The sequence below is a fragment of the Salarias fasciatus genome, chromosome 10 (assembly GCF_902148845.1).
Source record: "Salarias fasciatus chromosome 10, fSalaFa1.1, whole genome shotgun sequence".
NCBI lineage: Eukaryota > Metazoa > Chordata > Actinopteri > Blenniiformes > Blenniidae > Salarias > Salarias fasciatus.
Window position 1 is genome coordinate 25181742 of NC_043754.1, and position 15679 is coordinate 25197420.

General features: G+C 50.8%; 1 protein-coding gene, 1 long non-coding RNA gene and 2 pseudogenes across 2 annotated transcripts; 2 read left to right on the forward strand and 2 right to left on the reverse strand.

Moving 5' to 3' along the window:
- Positions 1–831: 831 nt before the first annotated feature.
- Positions 832–1232, forward strand: LOC115396017 (uncharacterized). Its single transcript, XR_003932341.1, has 3 exons — positions 832–873; positions 960–1070; positions 1137–1232. It is a non-coding gene; the product is annotated as an uncharacterized LOC115396017 (long non-coding RNA).
- An 862-nt stretch (positions 1233–2094) lies between these two features.
- On the reverse strand, positions 2095–5588 carry LOC115395451 (CCR4-NOT transcription complex subunit 8-like; annotated as a pseudogene).
- A 1732-nt stretch (positions 5589–7320) lies between these two features.
- On the reverse strand, positions 7321–11665 carry LOC115395008 (protein FAM114A2-like; annotated as a pseudogene).
- A 1846-nt stretch (positions 11666–13511) lies between these two features.
- LOC115395009 (microfibrillar-associated protein 3-like) lies at positions 13512–15116 on the forward strand (the record flags this gene model as incomplete). The annotated part of the gene is given in 3 exon segments (XM_030100346.1): positions 13512–13626; positions 14274–14666; positions 14669–15116. Coding segments are annotated over 3 exon segments (873 nt in total), but the record flags the coding sequence as incomplete, so codon positions are not given.
- Positions 15117–15679: the final 563 nt, after the last annotated feature.

A 15679-nucleotide genomic window follows, 5' to 3' on the forward strand; every position in this document is an offset into this window, starting at 1 on the left:
GCGTCCTGTCACACGTGGGCGTCGCCGAGTCGTGGCGGCGGCGGCTTCCTGGACCGAGTGCGGGAGGTGTGGGACGAGCAGTGGGGCGTCTCAGCCGGACAGGCCGGAGTCCTCCTGCAGGAGTGAAGTCCTCCGACTGCCCCCCGCCCTCCTCCAGCGTGCGCTCCTCAGGTAGACCCTCAGGAGGCCGCCGGCTCGCCGGGTGTGGCGCCGCGGCGGCGGGGCGGGGCTGATGACCGTGTGCTGCTGTGCAGGTCCTGCTGTACTCGTCCCTCCATGTGACCCTGGGCGTCCTGGGCTGGCTGCAGGGGGGCGGGGCCCGGCTGCTGGGAGCTGTGGGCGGCGCTGAGCTGGACCCGGGAGGCGGGGCTCTTCAGCGTGTCTGCAGAGCTCTGCAGGATGCTCTTCCCTCACGGTCCGTCTCAAGCCGCAGTCTGGACCCGGACCCTGGTCCTGACGAGGCTCGATGGGATCTGTTGGTCTTCCCTCCAGGCGATGTGAGAGTTTGTTCCACTCAGGATCTGAGGCGGCTTCAGCTGGAGGAGGAGGAGGAGGAAGCTGAGGCGGCCGCCGGCAGCTGCAGGCCTTCGTCCTTTACCACCGTCTGTATGAGGACTGGTGGGCCGGCTCTGCGGGACCCGGCGGTCCCGGAGTGCCGAACGGAGAGTGGACAGGGTCGACGGGGTCCCGGACGCCTCGCTGCTGCTGTCCGAGCCTCACGCTTCGCTCCAGTCCTCCCAGAGGGCCGTGCGGCAGATCCAGGAGCGTCTGAGCAGCATGGTGACGCAGCACAGCCGGGCGCGGGGCCGGGAGGACCGGAACGCCGTCCGGAGAACCTGGCTCCGCCCCGGACTCCGCCGGCGCTGGGGAACGGTGAGACCCTCCAGAGATCAACTCCCGGGATTCCTGGAGGAACAGCTGCAGGACGCGCTCATTGCTCTGTGGTGTTTGTTCCTCAGCCCTGCGGACCAGGACCAGGACCAGGCCAGGACCAGGACTCGCTGCTGTCGCTGTCCTCCAGCATGGCCGAGCACCAGCAGCGGCTGGCCGACCTCCCGCACTCCGTCAAGGTAACGGTAACCTCACCCGGCCGCTGGAGGCCGCTCTCCCGGCCGCTGACCGCTCTCCCTCTCCAGATGTTCGCTCGTCCAGACGTGATGGAGTGCTGCCTGCTGCTTCTGCACCGCAGCAAGTCTTCGCCGCCTCTTTCCGACGACCTCCAGCGGCGGGCCAGAGACATGCTGCGCCGATACGGAAACACTCCGTCCGTCCAGAAAGCCTCCCGGAGATTCCTCACCTGACGCCAAAACTCCACCTGTACAGATTTTTGTTGAATAAAAACTCAGAAAGTCTTGACGTGTCTCCTCTTTGAGTTTAAATCATTTTTGCTTCAGAACTGCCAGAATTCGGTCATGTGACTCCTGAGCTCAGACTAAACCTAAACATGGAGTTCCACAGGGTTCTGTATTGGGACCTTACTTTCTTTGTAATTACACCAGCTTCCTGTACAGCTTAACCTCCACTGTCAGGCAGATTAAACACAAATCTATGAAACCAGTGACTCTTATGAAAACTCATCTTTAAACCCTGAAATAAGCAAAACAGTTCTGCGTTTCACAAAGGGAGCTAACTCCTGTGTAGTTTGTATTTTACCAAGATGATAAAACTGTCTTCCTGTTCTGTATCAGAATACTTCAGTGCTGAGTATTTCTGTACTTTGAAATACTTTGGCAGTGAAACGCCGCAATGACGTCAAACCATCAAGGACGTGGTGAGGTCAGAAGGTCACCTGTCGGGGGGGAAAGAGGGGGTACATGTGAAGTGAACACCCCCTTCCTGAAAGCCCCCAGAGCTCGGTTCACATGATCTGCTTCGGAGTAACTCCAGAGGGTCTTTGAGTGAAGGAAAAAAAAGATCACACTCTTCCATTTTCACATTGAAAATACAAAACAATTTAATATACAACAGTTTTAAAACATGTCGGATGTAAAAACAACGGCAACGACGAGACGTGTGAGCTGGACTGTTTGGGTGAGCGACGGTCGCCCTGGCGCAGCTCCAGGCCGCTGCTAAAACTTTCTGGAAGTTCGGGGGGAAAAAAAAAAAAAAAAAAAAAAAAAGAGCTAAAACATTTTTATTTTCATCAAAATTATACATTGGAATTTACAGGCCCTTCCAGCATCAACGTAAAAGAGAGAGAGAGAGAGAGAGAGAGAGTGAGGAAGAGAGAGAGACAGAGAGGAGGATCTGAGCGGCGGTCTAAAAGGGGCAGCTGGTCCTGCCGTCCAGACCAGGCTTCAGATCATCCGGCCGTCGATTCAGTAAAACAACTAAAAAGAGGAGCGGTCCGTTGTCTCTGCAGGGGGGGGGAGGGGGGCTGCTGTCAGGTTTTAAAACAAGTGTTTCGTCCACTTGAAGATGAAGACGGTGAAGATCAGTTTGTTGTTGGTCTCCTCGGCGCCCGAGCTGGAGATACCGTTCTGCGGCTGGCTGGAGCCCGAGCCCAGGCCGTACAGCCTCCCGCAGTACTTCGCGTCGTCGATGTTGTCCTCGAAGAAGAGCTGCGGACGGAGAGGACGGCGGATGAGGACGGGGGACAGACCCGACGGCGAGCGAGAGCCGGAGCGGCCCGCGGCGTTTACCTCCTTCATCCTGAAGAACGCCATGCCCGTGAGCAGTCGGAGCCGGCCTGGTGCTGCCGGCCGATCCTCTTCAGCTCCAGCTGGTCGGCCACCTCCTGCAGGCCTCCCTGCAGACACAGCACAGGTCAGAGAGCGCCCGGCGGCGAGCGGAGGGCGCGCCCCGCCGTGGAGCCGGCCGCTCTACCTTCAGGTTCTTGCAGCTCTTCATCAGGTACTTCACGTCGTAGATGGCGGGGAAGAACAGGTTGAGGATCTGGAAGAAGTCGTGCTCCCTCGGGCAGCCGGGCGTCCGTCAGGAGCTTCACCAGGTAGCCGAAGTCGTAACCGCTGCAGGGCAGAGAGGAGGATTCAGCTCAGGACACAGCAGCGGGTCAGCTGAGGGTCAGGGGGGGTCAGGAGGGTCAGCGCTCTGCCCCGACCTGTGGAAGGACAGCCACTTGACGTTTTCACACAGCACCACCCGGACGTCATGAGCAGCTCGGCGAAGTACAGCGTGTCGATTCCCTCCTCGTGCTTCTTGAACTGCAGGCCCGAGTTCTGCAGCAGGTCTATGGAGTCCTGCGAGTACATGTCTTCTCTGGGGGGCGAGAGCAGAGCCATCAGAGCCATCAGCGCCACCGGCCACATCCCCGCCACACGCTGCCGCCCAGCACCTACGTCAGGTTGAACTTGAAGTTGAACTGCCAGGTGGTGGTGCCCGGAGGGTAATCCCCGTCCTCGTTCATGAAGGTCAGGCCCAGCTGGATGATCTTCAGCAGGTCCACGTTGCAGCGCAGCAGCTGGTACTGGTAGTCCACCGTGCTGCGGAACTCTCCGATGGGCCGGACCACCACGCCGGGGAACTCTGTGTCCTGCAGAGAGGCCGGCGGTGTGATCACTGTGGAAATGAAGCGACAGCAGGGGAACCACAGCCCTCCTCTCCTCTTTACCATGGCGATGTAATTGTAACTCTGAATGATCTGCCGGATCTTCCTCATCTCCTCTCCACATTGCTGGCCCAGACCTCACAGATTATCTGACTGGAATCTGTAAGTGCGGCTGGCATGTTGGCAGGTCGGGTGAAGAGCTGGAAGCCCAACGCTCCTGCTGATGACCGGGCGGCGCGATGAACCAAACAACACTGGAAACACACAACAAGAAGGACGTCAACGAATTTCAACGTACCTGCAGTCTGAATAACATCACAGGGAGGGAAATGAACCCGAACGTTCTCCAGATACCAACTAAAGCAGCACATCAAGTACAAAAACACACAGTCGGCTGGATCCTCGGTAGATGAAAGGTGTGTGGGTGTGTGTGTGTGTGTGTGTGTGTGTGTGTGTTATAATATATATTGTCACAGCTTGATTACTTCAAGTCAATAACATTAAAACGAAACACAAGAAGGAAGAGAAGAGAGTCTCCCTGATGACTGGAATCAAAGGTTGTTCATGCTAAACATGTTGGACAGATTCTTTATAGAAGTGAAGAAATACAGCTGCAGTGAGGAGGAGTGAGGACGGGAGGGGACAGCAGAGGACAGCAGAGGACAGGAGGAAGGGGGACTGTTGGGGCTCTGGGCCTGCAGCAGTAACAGGGAAAAAATAAAGAAACAGTCCAACACGGTGAAAGGAGCTGCTTTAAGTCCATCTGAACACAAACTGACCACCCGCTGGATTAGGCCTCACTACTCTCTGAATTTAAAGCATTAAACAACAGTACCAATCATTTTGACTATAAGTCATATTTTATTGTTGTCTATTGCTTTCTGTCCTTTTCTTTCCACTCCGGTTCAGTCGGATGACCTCACCAATAGATCAATAATAACTCAAAGCTTGCTGCAGAAAGTGAAGTATCATTATCTACTCCTTTTCACTGGCCACTCCAGCTTAGTGGATGTTCTCCTCCTGTTCGTTGGATAAACTGTGTGAAACAGCACATGCACGATAACATCAACCTGCCCGAACTGGCAATCAGCTGTGAATCAAACCAGGATTTTCCATCGATTCAACATGTCTGTCACAATCTGAAGGCAAAAATATTCAGGTGAGACTCTGTTTAAGGTCTTTCGGCACCTTTGTCTCCATCAAGTTCATTCTGTACTTTATGCAAACAGTCTAAAGAAGCGTACGCACGACCTGCACGTGGCGGCCAGATCACTGATCAATTTCAGTAGTTTTCACTACTTTCAAGTCTCGTTATTATGGTTTTATTACAAAGAACATGGATGTATGACCTACTGCAGCGGCTCCTCCACATGTTCTGCCTCAAAATGTGACTCCAGTCCGAGATCTGTTCACTTCTGTGGTTTGAAGTGGTCTGGAGCTACAACTGTGTTTTGAGTTGGTCCTTTTAACATCATCAACTCTTAGAACAATGAACCCATCTCTCAATGCAACGCTGTACAACATTTCAAAAACAAGCAAATATTTAAAGTAGACACTATATTTAACACCCCCAACAATCTAATGCAGTGAATTACACACATTTCCGAATATCAATCTTATTCTGTTTTTTTAAATAATCCAAAAGCACGTTGATATTTACTTCAATTTAGATAAAGTCTTTGTTATTACCACTTCACTTTCACTGCTGTGGGTGTGCTGGAGGACTGCTTATTATCCCAGGTTATCAAAAATAACGCCACAGAGATAACAAGGATGTGAACGTTACAGCTGTAGCTCAATTTAACATTTTTTACTCTTTATTGGGTGCGCAGTTGAAAACAACGAGGGACTTAGCACTTAGCTTAGCGCAAACAGCTAACAGGCTAACCACCACAATACGGAGACAGCGAGTCCCGCAGAGTTAAAAAACCCATCGATCCGGTTCTTCTTGTCCCGACAGAGCTCCGGGACCTGAAAACACTTTGAAAAGCGAGAGGAGGGAATAAAAAGAGAAGTTTTACCGGAGACGAAACCAGCCGGTTTGCGGCTTCTCTTCTTCTTCGCTTCCTTTCCGGGCACGCTTTTTCTTCTTCGTTTTGTTTTATTGGTGACGGTATAAATGTCCACACCGCCACCTTATGGGCGGCGGCGGGAACTACAGTTCAAGTATGGAATCCAGTAGACTTGAAATACTTCCAAAAAACTGCAAAATGCACAATAATTCAGCGTTACATTCAGCCTGATGATGAGAGAAAGAGAAATATTACAAGTCATATTGATTTTTATGCTCTTTAGATCTATTTTTTCTTATGTTGGGCTTCTGTTTGTAAATATTTTCGACATTTTTTGTTTATTCCATATCATTTATTGCATTAGGTTAAAAAAAATAAAAATATTTGCATGAGAGTGAAACATTAAATTGATCCAAAACAGTGATTCAAAAAGTGCAGTGTCTGGTTTTTTAATGTCCGTTCCTGGTGTTTATTCATATAAAAATGTTCTGGATGTGCTCATACTTAATGCAAACAGATGTCAAGTTGAACATTTCAGATGAATTTGGTTCAAACAGATTACATATACTCACTAGAAGCACATCACAACTTTGTGGGTGTAAATTGTGTGTTTTTGCATGAGTCTGTAAGCCTTTAATAATAAATAAATCATTTTCAAAATGAAATTAATATGGGAGAAGTATTCACAGACGCATCCTGGACATTTCTTCATTCCAGCAGATCTTCAGTTATTTTAACCCTTTTTCTCATTTGGTGATCAGACTAGATCTCTCTTTTATTGTCTCACTTCAGACCCAGAGGTGTTTGTTTTGTGATTTTCAAAAAAAAAGTTTTGAAAACCCAGATTGTTTAATGAAAAACTTTCATATAATCAGTGTAGAACACATTTTTATTTCATTAAAAAGAAAATAATTGTGGTTGCACTGTCATTAACATCAATTCACCATCTGCAATCGACACTGAATATATCTATAGTTGCAAACAGGGGATTTAAAAAGTCCACATTTTTATTTCAGTTAAATGTTGCTGCCTCATGATCCGTGAATGTGTTGGATTTGAAATAAATGATCATTATTACAGATTTAGTCCTTTCTAATCATTTCTACCATTCACACTGAGCACAATGAGAATGTTTAAGTAAACGTGCTGCAACTTCAAAACGATTAAATCCCGTTCAGTCTGTCCTTCAGATGCTCTTTGAGGATCAGAAATGGAGAAACGACTGATTTGGGTTTGATTGTCAGGAAAAACACAGACCGAAGCGCTGAAGTCAAAACTCCAACAAGACCTTTATATGAAAGCTTTAATCAAAACAGTCTCCAAAAATAAGACTCCACAACACACAGCTGTCAGCGTTTGGTTATACTGATGGCAGGAGGAAACACCTGAGGTTACACTGCGGTTCTAAACTCGAGGCCCGGGGCCCTGGGAGGAGACACGGCCTGCTGCTGCTTCTGAGGATGAGCGGCTTCGCTTCGGCACAGGACGAAGCTTCTGTTGTTTGAAAAGTAGCGACGAGGAGGAGATGAAGACAGAACACACTCTTCACCACCAGGCTGATGGCTTCATCTGGGGTTCAGGGCCAGAGGCCTGAGGTCTGACGTCTCATCTGACTGACGTGAGCACAAAGTACAACATCAGGCTGCACATCTGGAAACATCCTGGAAGCTCCGAGATGATTCAGACCAGAAGCCTCCAGGAGCTCAACACAAACACTTTCCTTTTCTTTTCTCAATATTTTCATTCCTACCATTAATTCTTTTAAAAAGCTCCAACAGGAAGACAACTGAGCTGTGCGTAACTTAACTTGTAAAATCACAACATGAACCCAAGCAGAGCAGCTTTAAGCTCGATCTCCATCAACAGGTTTCCTGAAGTGATCCATGGAATTAGAAGGGAATTGATGAGGCTTCATGATGTGTTGCGGTCTGCAGGAGCAGATTCCACGTCAGACTCTCTTCCTGGTGGACTTCTTGTCAGTATTCTCCAGACGTGTGGCGTGAGCTCCGGTTCAGTCCAGCTGTGCTGGACAGCCTCCTCCAGTCTGGACATCAGAGGCAGGGGATCGAACCGCAGATCTGCAGGAGGAGCTGGGGCTGAACCCCGTCAGGACTGCTGGTCGGCCTCGGCCGTCCTCTGGATGTGGGCGATCTCCAGGATGGGCCGGAGCAGCTGGAAGGCGTCCTGGACGTACGACGCGCTGTTGGACGCCTGCCAGGAAACGCCACAAACTTTACTCACAAACACTCCTCCACTGGACTTCATACTGAACGACTGGCGGATTGGAGCCTGCTGTGTTCCGGGTCCGGCCCGCGGGCCTCATGTATGACACCGGTTAAAGTGACAGAAATGTGATGTGGCGCAGCGGCGAGAAACAGACCTCCAGGAAGACTCCGGTGATGAGCGGGTTGAGGACGTCGGCCTTCTCCCTGGACTGAACACAGAGGAGAGAGGGATGACCGACCTGCTGGGCGTGTGTGTGTGTGTGTGTGTGTGTGTATGTACGGGTTTTTCTATGCTTGTGGGGACCAAATGTCCCCACAAGGATAGGAAAACCTGCACGATGTGCCTTGTGGGGACATTTTTTCCGGTCCTAATGAGGAAACAGTGTTTCTTGACCATGTTAATGAAAAAAGTAAAAGGTTAAAAACATTTCTTTAGGGTTCGGCTGTGTTGTGGCCTGGGTTAGGGTTAGGGTCAGGGTCAGGGTAGGGTCAGGGTCAGGGTCAGGGTCAGGGTTAGGAGTTAGACATGAATGGGAGTCAATGGAAGGTCCCCAAAGGATAGAAATACAAGACTGTGTGTGTGTGTGTGTGTGTGTGTGTGTGTGTGTGTGTGTGTGGAGTGGCGCTGTCACCCCGGCCGCCGTCAGGCAGGACGTGAACTTCCTGGACAGCAGGGAGATTTCTTTACACAGCAGCACGGTCAACCTGAGTCAGAGAGACACCCGGTCAGCGCCTCCCCGCCGCCGCGCCTCCGCCGCTCCCGCCGCCCACCACCACGCCGCCTCCCCATCGCCGCCGCCGCTCCTCTTACCGCGTCAGGACAGCTGCGTCGGCGCTGCCGCCGCCGCCGGCGAACAGGGTGGTCTCAGCCAGCTTGTGGAAGAGCTCGATGGACCGAGCCGTCAGCTCCGCCAGACTCCTGATGGCCGCGGCGTGAACCTCCTGAACACACACACACACACACACACACACACTCCTGAAAGCCACAGACGGGCAGCCACATGAAGTGAACCCCATTCACACACATCCAGGCCGTTCAGGACACACTCCACTCTCAGGTCTGCGGTCCGGACGCGCCGGAGCGTCAGCGTCTGTCCCACACACACCGTTTAAGTAGTGAGTGTGTGTGGTAAAAAGCACGTACGTCCACAGAGTGTGTCCTGCTCCTCCTCCTGCTCCTCTTCGTCCTGCCGGCTCATGGCGGCGATCAGGCTGCAGCTGCTCCTGCAGGCCTGAGGGACGAGGAGGAAACACACCGTCAGCGTCGGCGCAGACGGACGGACGGCCTGGACGCTGCAGCTCTCCACCTCCCGTACCGTGCTGAGCTTGGCGGCCGTGGCGGAGACTCTCAGACCCTCCATGGCCTCCAGCAGCTCCTTCTCGAACTCCGAGCCGTGCGTCTGCAGGTCAAACCACAGTGAGCCGCTCGCCGCCCGCCGCCGGCGTCCTGCTCAGAGGACAGTTTCTCACCTTTCTTCTCGTCCACGTCCTCCTCATCGAAGTCCGCGAGGGAGAAGGAGTCCCTGATCCGTCCAGCTCGTCTCTCAGCTGCAGCAGCTCGTCCCCGGACAGCGTGGTCAGCACCGACTTCACCTGCAGAGACAGCAGCCGTCGGCCATGTTGGCGCCGCGCTCCTCAGAGCAAACGGCCTCGTACCTTCGACTCGCTCTCCCGGGAGAGCAGCTCCAGAGCTTCCAGGTGCGACAGGCCCTGAAACTCATCGAACAGCACGCCGTAGTGAGCCACCGCCTTCCTGTCCGGGCGGGACGCGTCCGTCTCCGCCGTCTGCAGCTCCTCACGCTCCTTGGCCTCCCTCAGGACCTGTGGGTCCGGGACAGACGCGGCGTGAGACGGAGAAGGCTCCGGGGGAGGGGGGGAGCGGGGCGAGGATCACCTGGGACAGCGTGGCGTTCCGGACCATCAGGCCTTTGGTCTTCTTGAAGCCCGGGTCGCTCTCTGCGATCACGTCCATGGTCTTCTTGCCGATGAACTCCAGCGCGTCCAGGCCGCCCGTGATCACCGTCTTGCCCTGCGAGGCGAGCCCGGCGGCGTGAGTCGACGCTGCGTTCAGGGACGGCGGCGTTCTGGATGCGGCCTGTACTCACGGTGCTCTGGACGACGCTGCTGAGGGAGGAGAACATCCCCATGGCGCCGTGGGCGGCGCCGTCCGGCTCGCCGCTGGCCTCAGCGGGAGAACCTGAAGACAGGACACGTCCGTCTCAGAGAGGCTGCGGCGTCCGCTCCGCTGGCGTTGACGCCTCCGGTCACTCACCGGCCTGCTGCTGCTCGTCCTGCACCTGCGCCGACAGCTCGGTGGGACTGGGGATTCCCAGGGACGTCTCGGCCTTCTCGATCACCTGAGTCAGTCCTTGACCTGGACACAGCAGACAGGTTGGACAGCGGCACATAACGGCGGTCCCTGCAGGGTGCGGCAGCTGGTGAACACTGACCCACGGTGGCGACGGTGGCCGTCGCTGTGGACAGGATGGATTTGCCCCAGCTGCCCCAGTACCCCCACCCGCCCGGGGCCACCGTGGACTCACTGGACGTCTGTGGGAGGAAATGAAAGGACGGAGCAATAAAGACAGCAGCCGTTATCTTCGTCCACTAAAAGCAGCAGCTCAGCTTTAAGAGTCAATATGTACCGACTGAAGATAACCTTATCAGCAGCGCTGCTGAAAACCCAGCCTCCTTCACACAACAACCACCAGAGAACAGTTCCATTTTCACACAGAGGACGACTGCTTTCAAATCTGAGATCTGTTTTCAGTGAAAAACACTTGAAGGGTGCAAACGGGACCTCGCTGTGTTACTAGAGGTGGAAGATGCTCTATAATCTGGATGTCAGAGGGAGGAAGTTATAGCCAGATCAATATGCCGTATTGGTTGTCCTCCTCACCGCTGCTGCTGCTCCTCTGTTTTCGGCGTCTCCGGCTCTTCAGCGGCAGGTTTGGGTTCCGGTCTCCTCCGGGCCCTCCTCGTCGGAGCCACGTCGGTCGAGACGTCAGGTGTGGTGGGGGGCGAGGAGCGGTCCGGGCTCTCAGAGGGAGGGACCTCCACCCCCGCATCCTCAGCCGGGGGGCTGGAAGCTTCACTGTCTGCCATCTTTTCAAATGTCACGGTGCATGCCTGCAGATTACAGAGGATTAAAAGGTGTTCCACACTTGGCTGATATTCTAACAGCAATACCCACTAATAACGGGTGGAATCACAGTATCAACCAGGGAAGGTGATGATCACAGCGCTTGGTATTCATACCTGCTGCTTCTTCATTAACCGTCTGTCTCACTACAACCTCCACATCTGTAAACCTAGAAAGCTTACTGGCCACCAGTGGTTCTAAACCTGATCAGAGGTTGTCAGTGTTCTGCTTACCGAAATAAATATATACTACACACTGATTTAGGTATATTCATAAAATTAGAATTGTGGAGGACAGTAGTTTTAGAGAATAAACTGAGGAATTCAGACACTTCATGCATGTTTATGAACCTGTTGAAAGGACACAACCAGAGATTATAACATGTGAACCAATCACAGCACTGAAACCAACAGAACAACAGGGACCCACGCTGAATGCTGTGACTATTATTGTTATAAACAGATGTTTGTAGACATTACGAAGTAATGATCAACAACTACTTCTCCGTGTGTATGATAGCAGTCTGCTCACAGAACTGCTGGCTGTGTTTAAAGCATTTTCAAAGTGTATTTTAAAGAATAAGTATTTCTATTTGCTCTACAGTCACCTTTCCTCCAGGGCAGCTGTTCGATGCTAACAGCTAGCGACTCTTCTCTGCGACTTTTCCTTCAATTTGCAGCTCTCTGTTCAGTGTCAGCTTTGTATTTCAGCTCCGTCGCGTTAACCTCTCCCGAGTTCAACACTAAAACCTACAAAAACCCCGGTTTTCTGCCTCTTTTGTGTCAGAGATTAGCCACGTCACATTTGTTTTGACCTAGCTAACGGAGCTAACCGGAAGACGGTGACAGCCTCTTCACAATAAGAACACTCATGTGCTCATACACTCGTTAACGTCACTGAAATTAACATTCTTATAAACATTTTTGTACAAAACCAAATAGACAAGTTTGAAAAGTTTTATTGGTGTTTTAGAAACCTACTCGAACTCAGACTCACAGATTTGTCTATTTAATTTTGAAAATTCCCACGCGACTAAAACCGGAAATGGAAAATGATTAAAATCCCTGAAATGTTGCAGTTGTTTTTTAGACGCAATTAGATTTAAAGAAAACACTAAACATCATAGCATTTTCAGTTTTAATTTAAAAAAATCTTTAATTAAATCAATCAATTAATTATTTATTACTTATTATTTAATTACTTATTATGCATTTGCACATTTCCTCACTTGTTTGTGTTCTTCGACCTCTGTAATGGTAAATCTCTCCCTGGTGAGATAAGTAAGTATTCTATTCTATTCTATTCTCTATTCTATTCTATTCTATTTATACCAAAACGAGGACTGAAACTATGTAAACAGATTTTAAAATCTCATGTAAATAAGTCTCGATGCATCTCAGATTTACTGCTAGAATATGGGATATTCAGCGTTGGCCCACTACGAATAAATAGAGTAGAAATTAAAACAGTTGAATAAGCACTATTAAATACTGAATACAAAGCTAAGCAGTGGCTTTTATAAACATATTCGAAAGAAGACCCTGTATTGCACTTTCGTGGGTGAAAAAAGAAAGAAAGGAAGAAAATGTTCCACATCAGGAGTCACGTGGCTCTTTATCACCTGTGCAACAGTTAGCCCCGCCCCCCGACTCACCTGCTCCAGGAAGAGAACTGATTGTGTCGCCTGTACATCTCCCTATGAAGGAGAAATGAGCCAAACGTCGCAGTTTCATTGAAGTAAAACATCGTTTCGTGTGGATTTAGTTGCTTTTGGCCGCAGGTGAGAATCACTCTTCACAGAAACCTTGATATTGTGCAGTAAGTCTTTGGTTTTAAAGCTTTAATTATGATAAATGTACATTTCAACATATCCAGCAGGTATAAATGCAGAGTTTAAATCTCAATATTGTATTATCTTGCACTGTCTTCTCTATATTACAGCTGTTTAATTTGAATTAAGACAGTTCTATAGGTTTTACCTTGACAGTGGCCTGGTGACTGATTTTAATTCAGCATTATGCAAGAATTCAAGTGATCTTTCCAGAAATGTAACTCATGAACAGTAATCTGTAGTAGATGTCTTCACTGGACGTGGTTTGTGTTGTTTGTCACTGTTTATGTATATATCTTTGCTTATATCTGATGATGAATTTTTTTTTGTGTGAAGTCGTGATTTCAAATCAAAAAATAATGAAAGAAAGGGATTCTTCACTGGATATATGACTTGTTTTCCTGCTTTCACTAGTCTGCTGGAATAAGAAACCCGCAGGATTTCTAAAGTGTTGAGCAAAACGAATTAAATCAATAATGAAAAGCAGTTATTTAGGAACACAAGTGACTCTTCTTCAGCCTTATGAACAAATAATTAAAAAGCCAGTATTTTAGGATTTGTGCACAGCTACTGCATGACAGCGCGCTCTGCTGCGGACGTGGAGCTGTTGACTCGTCCTGTTTTCCAGGTTTGTCTGGTTTCGGCGTGAGCTGAAGACTCCTCCCTCGACATGTCTCTGCGCCTGTCGCACACGGTGCTGCTGCTGCTGCTGCTGCTGCGGACAGCAGAGGGAGGTCACAACAGGTCAGAGGTCGTGACCGGCGCCTGGAACGCCAGCGTCCAGGAGAGCAGCAGCCACGTGGTGGTGAAGGAGGGCTCCAGTGCGCTCATCCAGTGCAACGTGACCGGGGTGCATGGAGATGTGAAGTGGTTCAACTCCAGAGGAGCGCTGCTGGACGAAGAGGCAGGTGAGGAGATGAAGTGGTGAACAGCAGGCGGATGTTTCTGCAGCACCGTCCGGTGTTTCACTGTGAGGGAATTCAAACGACAGTCACTTCAATTTAAGGTGTCCTGAGGTTTGACGGTCCGTGTGAATGACTCCGACTGAGGTGAAAGAATTTCTGACTTTAAATGAGAAAGTTTCATCACGTCTGGAGAGCTTGAGAAAACTCTGACCTGTGTCTTATTTCATTATATCTGACATCTACTGTTCCCATAATGACAGAAATGACAGAAGTTCAGAAAAATAAAGCAGAAAAAAAAACACAGAAACAAACAGTTAATGTATGTAATACGCAGTATGTGATTTAAAGAGACAGACCTACATGTAATCAACTCTACTTTTCCATCTATGGTCTGTTGAAGATTTGGGCAAAAACAAAAATCTTGATTTGTGCTACATTTTGTCAGAAATTGCAATAAATTTGTAGGATTTTAGTTCTTTTCGAGGTAAAATGTTGCAGAAATCAACTAAAATTACCAGTCAGTTTTGATGTGATTCATGCTTTTAGCATAAAGCTTCAAAACAACGTGGAATTAGTTTAAATCTGACTTTCTGTAGAAGCAGGCTCGGAGGAGACTGAGGTGACCGTCTCTCTCCGTGCTGTGGCTGCAGGTGAGAAGTGGCAGATTCCAGAGAAAGGCATCCTGAACATCACGGCCGTCTCCTTCGAGGACCGCGGCCGCTACACCTGTGTGGCGTCCAGCGGCGCCGGCGTCACCACCAACTACACCGTGACTCTGCGGGTGGCGTACACGGACAGCGGGCTGGGCCTGTACTTCGTCATCGTGTGCCTGGCGGCCTTCGCCGTCACCATGGTCCTGAACGTGGCGCGGCTGTGCATGGTCAGCAGCCACCTGAAGGAGACCGAGCGCGCCATCAACGACTTCTTCCGCACCGAGGGCGCCGAGAAGCTGCAGAAGGCCTTCGAGGTCGCCAAGCGGATCCCCATCGTCACCTCGGCCAAGACGCTGGAGCTCGCCAAGGTCACGCAGTTCAAGACGCTGGAGTTGCCCGCCACGTGGAGGAGCTGGCGCGCAGCGTGCCGCTGCCGCCGCTCATCCTCAACTGCCGCATGTTCGCAGAGGAGACGGCAGAGCGGCCCAACCCACCGGGCGACGCGGCGGCGAGCGGGCAGGGCGCCGGCTCGCCGAGCGCCGGCCGCAGGGCGGAGGAACAGGGTCTGCTGGCGGGAGGAAAGCGCGGCGGCGCCGGCGGCGTCGGCGGCGTCGACGTCACGGTGTCGGTCCACACGGTTTCTGAGACGGTTCTCGGCGAGGGAGACGTGGACCTGGGCGATCCAGGGCCCCGGTCACATGACGCCACGACGGGTCCCTGTGAGGCCGCAACGCCGGGGGCGGGACACGGCCCCTGAAGGTGCAAGTTTTGGAAAACTTTTTTGGAAAAATGAAAAAAAAAAAAAACCCTTTTGAAAACAATCCCCTGTGCTCTGACTCCGTCTCCATGGAAACGGGGGGAAGTGAAAGCTTTTGAAAACGCTGACTCCAAATAGACTATAGGAACGCTGCTACTGCACACACACACACACACCACAGCCGTAGTAAACAGTTGTTCTGCACATTTACACGTGTAAACAGGACTTCAAACGGACTTTTCTTGCTCCTCGTCAGCAGTTTACCTCTATTTAAAAGATTGAGACTTGCTCTCAGGGAATCTGACTCTCTGCTGTCCTTCTTTGGTTTGTCTTTTTGTTTGAGGGTTCTCCCTCGCCGCTGCAGCGGCGGATAGAGGAGCTCATTATCCTCCTTCATGTGTCGTTTGCGGCTCTTGTCTTCGCTGCCGGTCTGCCGGCGTCCTCGGATCGAAGTGTTGCAGTGAAACGCCGGAGTTTTCATCACTCCTGTTGAGTTCCCGTCACTCAGGTCATCTCTGCAGGCACCGTCCTGTTTATCAAGGTCTGGCTTTGTTTATAGGTTTGATTTTTGCAGTAAACGGAGGAAAATAGAAAAAAATGCACATCCGTTTTGTTGAAAAGGTGGGAAATAAAGCTGTAAGTTTTA